Source organism: Panthera tigris, chromosome D4 (assembly GCF_018350195.1).
Source record: "Panthera tigris isolate Pti1 chromosome D4, P.tigris_Pti1_mat1.1, whole genome shotgun sequence".
NCBI lineage: Eukaryota > Metazoa > Chordata > Mammalia > Carnivora > Felidae > Panthera > Panthera tigris.
The window spans coordinates 92,875,970-92,887,019 of NC_056672.1; the positions used below are offsets into that span (position 1 = coordinate 92,875,970).

Below are 11,050 nucleotides of genomic sequence, written 5' to 3' on the forward strand. Positions count from 1 at the left end.
GTGTGGGGGTGCCACACAGGACTACCCCATACCCAGGCACAGATGTCCTGGCTGGGCTCCCGCTGTACCTTCCTCCTCGCTGCCAGGGCCTCGATGGAGCCCCACAGACCCCACCCCTGCTCCCTGCTTCTTTGGCCAAGGACCACACAGGGAAGGCAGAGGAGGCCTTGTCCAGTGGTATTTATTGAATCCATCATTAGAGGCAAGAAAAAACTTGCTGTTCATCACAAACGGGGCGAGTTGAGGTCTGCAGTTGGGGGGTGTGGGCTGGGAAGGGCTGGAAGTCCCACAGAGGACAGGCAGCCAACCTAGCCCTTCACACGTGCACCAGACACCTGCCGGCATGGTGTCCAGCGGGACTCTGTCCATCCTCCACAGGCAGTGCCCCCAAACCAGGGCTGCAGAGTGAGACTCGGCCTCAAGGGAAGCAGGAGACCCCGGCGCCCTAGGCTCAGGCCAACCCCAGGAAGGGAGGGTGGGATATGGCAGGGCAGAGCCCAACAGGGCAGCGAGAGGTGGGGGGTGCAGAGTGAGGGCGGGCTTCTGGGCACTGCCCGGCTCCCAGGGCTCAGCCTTGGCCATCCTGGCGGGGCTGGGGTCAGAAATAGAGGGCTGGCTCACTTCGGAAGTCTGAGAGGTCGTTCTGACTGGCAGGGGTGAGCTGAGAGAGAGGGACAGAGAGGGAGCCAATGGGACTCATCCAGGCATTAGAGACACCCCCCACCCCGGGCCTTGGGTGTTGGCCCTCCCAGCCGCACCCCTGCTCACCATGAGCTCCTTGGGTGTGGGCTCCACCTCCCTCGGAGCCTGCTCCAGTGTCTGTTCCTGCCATTTACTGAAGGCCACAGAGTGTTTTGGAGTGTAGCCGGACAGGCCTGTGGGCCAAGAGGCACATGTGTGGACGTGTGGCCCAGCTACCCACTGGGCCGCCCATTCCCACACGTGGGCACTCACCTGAGCTGCCGTCCGGCAGGTGAGGGCTCTCGGGCCCCACGCTGTTCACAAAAGTGGCTCGGGGCAGGAACAGCGAGAAGGGCTTCTCCACCACCCCGTCTGAGCTGGACTCCTCCTCCTCCTCCTCTTCCTCCTCCCCCTCCTCCTCCTGGGCCTCAGCCTCCTCCTCCTGTACTAGCGAGCTCTCAGGAGGGTACTCAAATGTGGTCTGCAGGCGCTTGTCATTGAAGGAGATCTTCATCTAAGGACAGGAGGTACATCAGCAGGGCTCTGCTGCCTGGCTACCAGGGGTTAGCCAGGCTGAGCTGGGCACAGTGACCCTGGAGGGCACGGTAGAGGTAGCCCCAGGCAGGTAGCAGAACACGCCATCAACCCTTCAGAACTGAAAGGTGGGGGGGCTACCCCTCATCGGAGACCACTCCTTTACCGGCACCCTGCAGGCCCGGGCCACAAGGACCCCAGGAAGGTTGTTCTGGCTGCCCATGCAACCCAGGGCCAGTGTGTCCAAACACCTGCCTCCCAGACCCCACCCATCCCCTTCTCCCCCCAGGCCCAGGGTCACATCACCTCGGGTAACCAACCCTGCCCAGGGACCAGACCTTAGCCAGCACCAGGAGCCCAAAGTCTCAGTGTCTCTAGAAACTTCTATGGCAGCTCCTAGGGTTGAAGGGCTGCCTTCGCAGGGGAGCACCAGCCACCTAGAGGCTCTATGGCAGGAGCAGGGTCTAAGTGAGACGGCACTCGGGGGCCCACCTACTCGGGTGCCCTACCTCCTCAGCCACCAGCAGTGTGTTGTTGGCTGGGGTCTCTCTCCAGGACCGAGTTCACATCCTGGCTTGCTAGGCACCCGAATGACGCTTCCTGCACAGCTCAGCATGGACCAGTGCTGCTGGGCAGGACGGGGCACACACCTAAGGCCAGGCCCCCGGGGCGCCCATGAGGTGACAAAGCAGGGTGGCTGGCATATGCCAAACCCCAGGGGGGCGACACCAAATGCCATCACCCCATTTTAAAGACCAAGTCAGAATTAGACCCAAGTGGGGGTCGCGCTGACCCTTTCCTCCCACCTGGGCTGTCCACTTGGCCCTTGTCTACCCTGCCCACTCTGCAGGCTGCAGAATTTCATGCCTGAGCAAACCCTCTTTTCTCCCAACGGCCTCAGAGTGCAGACGAGGCTGCTGGTGTGGAGAGGAAGCGAAGTCAGGCGCAAGCAGGATGCCAGATGGACCCTCGCACTCCCTGACCCAGGACTCCACTCCCCACTGAAGCCACAGGCCCACCAGACTTGCTCAGCAGGGTTCGGCCAGGCCCAGCAGGTTGGTAACGAATACGAGAGGCACCAGCCTGCAGCAGATGGGAGCGGCCCTGCAGGAGCCCGAAACATTAAACTCCTGAGCACAAGACTCCAGCAGCCAGCTCAAGTTCCCCTCCTCCCCTGGAAGGAGCCGGAGGCAGGAGCTGGGCCCCCAGGCAGAGAACCATGGGGCCCAGCGACAGCAGGACATGCAGGGGCCTCACAGGAAAGCTGGACTCGCAGCCTGGGCAGCAGAGGGGGCCCCGGCACTGGCCTCAGGGGGCAATGCCAGGCTGAGCGAGTGTCCCCAAACAAGGGCACATGCTCCAGCCGCCCCCTCCCACAGCCACACGCGCACACACAGCCCCACGCGGCCACCGGCACCCCCAGCTCGCGTGCTTCCCATCTCAGTGTGGTTCACACGCAGACCTGCTGGGCGAATCTCAGGCCCAGGCCCAGTCGGCTTTGCCCAGCCAGCGGCACAAACGAACAGTCGGGGACAAGAGCAGATGAGTGCAGATCACCCAAGTCAGGCAAAACCAAGAGATACTTCCTCCCGTCGCGTGAAGGCACGCTGTTCCTCAATCTGCCTGGTCCCCACAGCAGGCCCCACCCAACCCTCCAGCTGCCACCCCCGCCCCAAGCCTAGCAAGACAGAGGCCTAACCCAGGGGCCTGCCCCTGACCCAAGGCCCCACAGTGACCAGGGCGTCCAGTCACCCCTGGGTACACAGCATTGTCCCCAACGACCCTGAGCCCTCCAGGCCCATCCCCCACCACCGAAGACACAGGAAGGGCTGGCTGCCAGGGCCCGGCCGGATTAGCGTGCCCTCATTAGTCCACATGACCAGCTCCTAGCAGGGAGACCGAGGGGGCTGGGCTTGCACAGGCACTGAGCCTGGCACAGCCTGGCCGGGAAGGGGCGGGGCGGCGCTCACAGGCCACTGTCTGCGCCCAGCTGGGGCCCAGGGCTTGGGTCACATCCGCCTCCCTTCAGTCTCCACACTCCATGGCCTGGTGGGGCTCACAGGCCTCCTTGTGGGTACAGGTCTCTGAATCACAAGACACCCTGTGACAAATGCTCCTGGGGGGGGGCCAGCCTCCAGACCCCAGGCAGATGGGCCGGGCGTGGCCAGGGGCTGGCACTTGCACGCACCTGGCTCTTGGGGACTTTGCCCTCTGTGCCAAGTGCAGTCGGCAGGTGGGTCCTCGGTCGGCCCACCTTCCAGCTCTCACAGGCCCTTTGTCCCCCTCACCCTGCCCTACCTGTGCACACCCAGCTCGGGTTACCGAAGGGCGTCCACCCTGGACTCTGGTCGGGGAGCCGGGTTCAACCAGTCCCCCTGCTGGGGGTGAGCACCCGCCCTGTCCTCACTCCCTGGCACACGCCTGCCTCCTCCCATCCCCCACTCAGTCTGCGTTCTCGGGGACAACGGGACCACCCCACACAGTCTCTGCCAAAGCTCCCACACTGCTTCCGGATGCCCCAGCCCAAGGCAGACCCTCTGGCAGTGGGGAAGCTGAGTGAAGCAGGGTCCAGGCCTGCCCAGTGGCACCTGGGCTGTAGGAAGAACATGAAGGGTGGGTGCCTACAGGAAGAGCTGGGGTGGGGGGGACAGGTAGGAAGCGGGGGAAGGAGGGCAGAGGGGACACAGCCATGACACATCGGTGGTGGCGGGCACAGCGTTGCACACCGGCAGGGAAGCAGGTGACTGGGGCAGCCGCACCACAGGTCTGGGGACTGGAGCGAGGCTGAGGGCCAAGCCCCGGCCAGCAAGACTGGGGTGTCTGGGTGGCAGTTACTCCCTAAGTGAGGGCAGATGGCCTAGGGTGTCATAGATTGAGCCCTGGGGACACTGACACACTCAGGCTGGGCAGAGAACCAGAGGGTAAGGAGGGGAGGAGGGCAAAGGCGAGGGGAAGGAGCCGCCAGAAAAGCAGGAACCTGGCCAAGTGGCACCTCACAAAGGGGAGAGGCCCTCAGCACCAGCCCACCAACCCCGAGGGAGGCAGGTGTGGAGAGCAGCTGGACAGTCCCACTCAGCAGCACAGCCTGGGGGCTGGGGCAGAGGTGAGAGGGGGCATGGTGATGATGCCCCCCGCAGCCAGTCCCTGCTTGGCCATTAAGGGAGGGACAGATAGGGCATCAGCAATTCTGCCAAGAGACAATCAAGTAGAGGCGCCCCCCAATCCCCGGCAGGCCTCCCAGGCACAATGGCAGGCTGGGTGCCCCCACCACCAAGACAGGGCTGTAGCCCTCCAAGGCCCAGCAAGGTCACAACACCCTACACGCACCTGCCAGCTCAAGGGCAGGCTGTCCCGACAGTCCCCCTGCAGAGCCATACCTCACCTGCCCCCTGGAAGACCCCAGTACCTCCCAGCACTACCCTGGTCAGCCAGAGGGCCCCAAGGTCCCACTAACCTCCAGTCCACTAAGTCCCTAGTCAGGATGGAGACAAACAGGACAAGGACCCAAACCATAAGCTGGCTGGAGTGGTACAGGTGAGGGCGAGGTCCCGCAGCCCAGGGCCTGGAGGGATGGCCGGAGGACCACCAGGGAACGGACGAGACACAGGGGACAGCCCGAACCAGCGGACTGCCCCGAAGGACCGGGCAGCCCCACACCTCTGTCCCACTCAACAGGAGCTCTGGCTCTTCCTGCCGGGCAGCTGGTTTGGGGGTGGGGCAGTGCCCACAAGGAGGAGTCACCTCCAGTAGTCACGCTGCTCTGGCAGGGCCCTGGTGAGGCCACTCGGCTTGCCAGGCATCATCCATCTGGACCCCCAACTCCCTCAGGCTGGCATGGAGACCAGGCCAGGGCCTGCTTCCTCCCAGCACTTCCTCCCGCCCTTCTCACCCCAACCCTACCACACAGGACCCCCACAGCTCTTTCCCCAGCTGGGGCCAGATGAGCAAGGCTCTAGAAGCAGAAACCAGCACTCAATTCCTGCCCCACAAGCTCCACGACCTCCTGCCACCCTCAGGTTCCCCATCTACAAAGTGGGGAACTGTTATCACCTCCACTTCTTGGGGCCAGAATAGAAAGGTACTGCTTCCTAGAGTGTAGGGTCAAAGGTCAGGAAGCAGGAACGAGGGGGAGGGGTGGTTTAGAGCCTGGAGGTGGGGTTGATGACTGTGTCTAAGGGTAGGAGGGAGGGTGGGAGAGCCGTGGCACTAAAGAGAGGGTGAGTCAAGGTCAGGCAGGCAGGACGGGCCCTCCGGAAGTACGAAGGGAGTTGGGTGTGGATGCCTGTCTCAGCAGATGGAGACGGCAGGAGCCCCGATGCCCTCACCCAAGGAGCAGGGCGTGATCACGGAGGAAGACAAGTCCAATTCATGTCAGAGGGAGGAGGTGGCTTATGTGATTGGACGACCAGCAGGCATCGATGGGGGGGGGGGTGCTTCCGTGGACATAAGGCACATCACCACCCCCATCGCCCAAGGCAAGTGAGGCCAATGGCAGAAGTAGCTTCAAGGGTGAGCCTGGAGATACCACTGGCTGACACAGAAGCTTGCCAGGCACCATCTCGGTTCCAGGGGAAGACACGTCTGCCCCATGCCTGCTGAGGGGGGTCATGTGGGGCTGGCCTTGGAATTTGCCCCAGGGCCAGACACAGGTGCTGGAATGACCAGGAAGAATCTGAGGAACTTTTTTTTTTTTTTTTTTTTTTTTGTGCCCAGAGGGTTCCGGGTCGCTGAGCAGCTGGGGACTGAGGCTCCAGCAGGGCTCCTGGTCTTGCACCTGGGTCTCTCTGTCTGAGGCCTCTCCTCCCCCATGAGAGGGAGAGTCTACACTGCTCCTAGCAACACACCCCGGCCCTGGCACACACACTAGGAGTTCAATAAACACTTGAATGAAGCCTGGTCCTGCTGAGCACCAGGGCAGCCTGCCTTCTGCGGAGCTGGGAGCCCCCCCACCCCCCGCCCCCAGCCACTGAATAGCTCCCAGCACTGTGCCCCTAGGCTGACAGTGGGGTAGGGATCTGACCACACCCAAATCACAGGTCTCCTGCCCCTTCCCACTTCTGTCCTGGCACCTTTGGCCCATGTAGGCCAGGACTCCAGAAGACCACGGCAGGCTACACCCTCAAAGCCAGGCCGGAGTGGAACCAGCAGGCACAGGACTACTTCCTGCAGCTGGACCCTTGATGAGACAGGTCTGCCCTGCCAATTCCACATGGAGCCGCGAGAACAAGGAAGCAGACACGGTGCTGGCGGGACCGACCCTCCCCGCCAGCCTTGCGAAGTACACCATCAGCAAGCTGTCTTCTCTGGGTCATTAGGGCTCCCCTGGGACCCAGACCAGGGATCTCCCCCAGCCCAGCTCCCTCCAGGAGCATGCATGGCCACCCAGCCCCAGCTCTCCTCTGGTCCACACAGAAGCCATCCCCCAGCCAGGCCAGTTGTCCTGGGAAGTGGGCACCTGCTACACCCACAGCTCTCTCTCCCCCGCGCCCAGCCAGCACCCCTTCCCCTGTGCCCCCTGCTGACCTTCTTTCTGGAGGAGCCGGCCTTGGTGAGACAGGATTTCTCCAGGGCCAGGTAGCCACCGATCACCTCAATCTCATGCACGGTGGGATAGCGCTTCTTCAGTGAGGTCCCCAGGGCAGCAGGGGTCTCTGACAAGCTGCCTGCCTCCTCCTCCTCCTCCTCGGCCTCCTGTGGCCCGGGCTCCCCGTTGGCCTGCAGGGACCCCGGCTTCCTCTTGGGCACCACGGTGAAGGTGTTGCCACCTCGGTGATGGAGCCCTGATGGGTGCCCAGGCCCGGTGGGGTGCGGGTGATACCAAGGAGGCCCCCCGGCTCCCGAGCAGGGCAGTTTGGCTTGTTGAGGGACCTCATCCTCCGAGTCCACCTCATCAATGAAGGTGACAGGCAACCCTGGCCTCCCAGGCTCCCCACCATCCTTGGCCAAGCTGGAAACCCCGAGGCCCTGGGCAGGCTTAGCTTCTGCAGCGGCTAAGGGACACAGGGGTGGTGAGGGCAGCCTCTGCCGCCTAACAGCCTGGTTCACAAGGGTGGTAGCTGGCCTGGGGCACCCCCCCTCGTCGACCCCCAAGGGGCTCCTCCCTCCAGCAGGCACGCTATCCCTTGCAGGCACCAGCTGGGCTTCGAGCTCCAGGCGTTGGGAGGCCCAGCCAACCTCTCCCTCTGGCAGTCCCCCCACCTGCCTCCCTTCAGGAGGAGGGGCCCCAGAGGCCTTGCGCTTAGGGATGAACATGAAGGAGTTTCGGGAGTTCACACGGAGGCTGGCCAGGGCCCGGGCCTGGAGGTCCCCAGCGGGGATTCGATCCATGTCTGGCTTGGAGGCTGGCCGTATCTCGAAGGAGTCATTGGCGCTGGTGGCCGCGGAGACCCACTGGCGCTGGCTGGGAGTGGCACTGGCAGAGTTGGTCATGGGCAAGGCCAGGGACGCGGCTGGAGTGGCACTGGGGGTCCCGGGGCTGGGGGGCGGGTGGACAGGGGGCTCCCCCGACTCCACCTTTGGCTTCCACTCGGCCGGCCCAGGCGCAGAGCCCGCGAGGCCGTTGGCAGCACCCGCCCGGGACTCGGGGGCCGCAGGCCCGTTGGGGAGCGGGCGAGGGCCAGCGCCGTGGTGCAGGCCCCGAGGGTGGACGGTGAAGGAGTTGCTGCCGGTCTTCTGCAGGAAATCGCTGCGCCGCGTCCCGGGTCCTGTAGCGCGGCCCTCGGGCTCGAAGCGGGCGGCGCGCTCGCCCACGCGCGGGGCGGCGGGGCCGGGAGCGGGCTGTGGGTGCGGCGGCGGGGGGCGGCCGCGTTCCGGACTCCCGCGGCGGCGCGGCGCGGCCGGAGCGTCGAACTTCTGGAGCAGACGGCTGACACGGCCGGGTGGCGGCGGCGCCTCATACACGAGCACCTCGGCTGCGCGGATGCGGGCGGCCGAGCCAGGGCTAGGGTCCGGGCCAGGGTCCGGGCCAGGGCCCGCAGGCTGGAAGCCGGGAGCTGACTCGATGATGAGGATGTTGTCGGCGCGGATGGTGCGCACGCCCGGCACGCGGCGGTACAGCTCCAGCAGCTGCTGCACCGGCCGCGCCCCCGCCGGCCCCTCGCCCCCGCCGCGCCGCGCCCCGCGCCGCCGCTCCGATTCGAGCCGCATGAACGGGTTCTCGCGCAGCGGGCCCAGGCTCTCGGCCAGCACGAGCCGCTCGGCCGCCGGCCCCGAGGGCTCCGCCGCTCCCGCCTCGGCCCCGGCCCCCGCGCCCCCGCTTAAGGCAGCCAGCTTGGCCCGCTTACGCTCCAAGATCTCCCGTTTCCAGGCGGGCATTGCGGCGCGGGGCCCCGGGCCCGGCCGCCCCAGGCCGGCCATGCTGCGGAGCGGGCGCCGGAGCCAGCGCGCGCCGAGAACTGCGGCCGCCGCCCGGCGCCGGCCTTCTCGCCGCGGCCACGCCCCCCGCCCGCCGTCTACGGCGGGGGGCCGGCTCGGACCCGCCCCGCGCCCGGCGGCCCCACCTACGACAGGGGAGAACGGCCGGCCGCGCTGATTGGACACCGCTCGCCCTGACCTCTCTTTCCCGGGGACTTAGTTGGGTAGCGCCGGTCTCCGGAGCCAGTCCCCATTGGGGAAAGGGCCTCTTGGGCACGCCCCCGACCCCTCAGGCCGCTCATTGGCGGCCCCACTTCCGCCTCTGCGCCATTGGTCTGCAGCGACCGGGGGGCGGAGCCCGGAGGGGGCGGGTCCTGGCGGGCAGTCCCAGCCGGACCCCTGGGCCCAGAGCGGTGGGTGACCTTGGCTGGGCTCGGCCCTTCCTCATCGTGCCAGCACCCAGTCCACCTGTTCCTCGCGCTCAGAGTGCAGTGGGAGAAGGGCCTTTCCAGGACTGGAAAGCTGTTCTCGCTCCCGTGAGTGGTACACGGGCTGTGCACCAGCCTCCTGACTCCATTCAGGGACTGCCCACCTGTGGTCCTCGGTCTTCTGCGGACTTAGTGGGGATGCCAATGCCGGAGATCCACCCAGTGCTGAGGAATTGGTTTCTCGGGAACCCCTAGCTCTTGCCAGCCCCCAGAACTCACCCTATTAGACAATTGGGAGAAGTGCTACTCCACACTTTGCCATCCAGGGCCCGCCGAGCAGGGACAGGAGTGCAAAGCTGTGAGGAAGCACAAAGCTCCCCGCACACAGCTCTCTAACGCGGAAGGAGCCACAAAAGCCACACTGTGCATTTCACCCTGTTGCCTCCCCACGCTACCCCTCTTAACATCTGCTGAACTTCCCCCATCCCAAGGCTGGAAGGGGTGCCAGTGACCCCAAGAGCACAGCTTCTTTGCCCACATGCCATGAAGAAGCTCACTCCCAGTTGAGGGCTGCACAGCACCCACCACACTCTTTCAGGCCCAGTGGAGCCAAGGGGAGAAGGGGAAACGGGGGCACGGACACAGAGATGCTGCTAGCCTTCCCCTCCTCTCTCCCAGTAACGGCACTACTGCCTGCTGCATCACTCACCTTTCAGGGACAGGGCTCCAAGGACACCTGGGGCTCTGCATAGAGCGGGGGCACGTTTCAACCTGGGGTGCCCTTCTCAGCTTCTGGGTCCCGTGGTGGTCTGCACTGACCGACTTACACCTCTCCATTCTGTTGAGCCGAGAAAATAAACTGGATTTCAGCTTTCGGAAGTCAAGTGTTTCCTTCCTCGGCTCTCATCAAATCACCTTTCTAAAGGAAACTAAGCCTTCTCATGCACATCACCTCTACAGCAACAGGATCACTCAGTCCTGAACTACAGAACACAACAGGATACAACACATGCGATCTAAAAATAACATTAAAGGGAAAAAAACACTTCCTGGCACTTGGCTGGCTCGGTCAGAGAAGCGTGCGACCTCTTGATCTCGGGGTCGTGAGTTTGAGTCTCACATTGGTTGTAGAGATTATGTAAATAAACTTAAATAAATAACAGTCCATTTCTAATGTTCAGCTTGTATCTGACTTTGACGCAATTATGCCAATACTGGGTAGAAAACATTTTTATAGCCGTGGGACACACCAGAACAGTCTCCAACTCAAGCATCTCAATGGTTCAGGCCACGCAGCATCCATTCTAGGCAAAGGGTCACAAAGCTGCTTCACCAGAGTAAGACTGCAAATTTGTTCTAGAGAGGGCCGGACAGTAAATATTTTAGCCTAGTGGTTCTCACCAGGGGCAGTTTTGTCCCCCAGGAGACTTGTTAATGTATGAAGACACTTTTGGTTGTTACAAGGGAGGCATGCTACTGGCATCTAGTGAGTAGAGGCCAGGGATGCTGGCCAGGGATGTTGTATTCTACAATGCTCAGAACAGCCCCTCCCCCCGCCCCCCCCCCCCCAAAGAATGGCTTGACCCAAAAGGCCAAGAGTGCCAAGTTTGAGAGACCCTGGACACTGCAGGCCACATTCACTTTCTGTCACATGTTCATGTTTATAATCCTTTGAAAATGGAAAAGTTACTCTTAGCTGAAGGTAGTACAAAAACAGACCTCAGGCCATAGTTGGCTGACCCCTGCTCCACAGCAAGGCCTACAAAGACTGCACACTGGCAGGAAGACAAGGTTCTGATGTCACACAAACCATTCAGCAGGTCCTCAACACAGGCCTACCCCATGATATCTTCACCCTGGCTCCCCAGGCAGGAAGCAAGGATTCCCCAAGGGAACACCCCCCCCCACACACACACACACACATTGGCTAAAGAAACTCTAGTGCATTCCTGTCTCCCTACAGTCAGCTCTGTAACCAGCTACATCGCACAGCAGGGACCTTCTCAGCATTCATATTGTTTCACCCTCAAGAGGTCAGGCAACCACTGCGCATC

The 11,050-nt window shown here is 63.2% G+C and overlaps 1 protein-coding gene across 1 annotated transcript; it reads right to left on the reverse strand.

Annotated features, from left to right (window-relative positions):
* Positions 1–163: 163 nt before the first annotated feature.
* Positions 164–8,596, reverse strand: TPRN (taperin). The gene is made up of 4 exons (XM_007092991.3): positions 6,739–8,596; positions 955–1,195; positions 769–875; positions 164–661 (listed from the first exon to the last, which is right to left on the reverse strand). The coding sequence occupies exons 1-4, from the start codon at positions 8,569–8,571 to the stop codon at positions 599–601; spliced, it is 2,244 nt and encodes a 747-aa protein (XP_007093053.3). The 5' UTR covers positions 8,572–8,596; the 3' UTR covers positions 164–598.
* Positions 8,597–11,050: the final 2,454 nt, after the last annotated feature.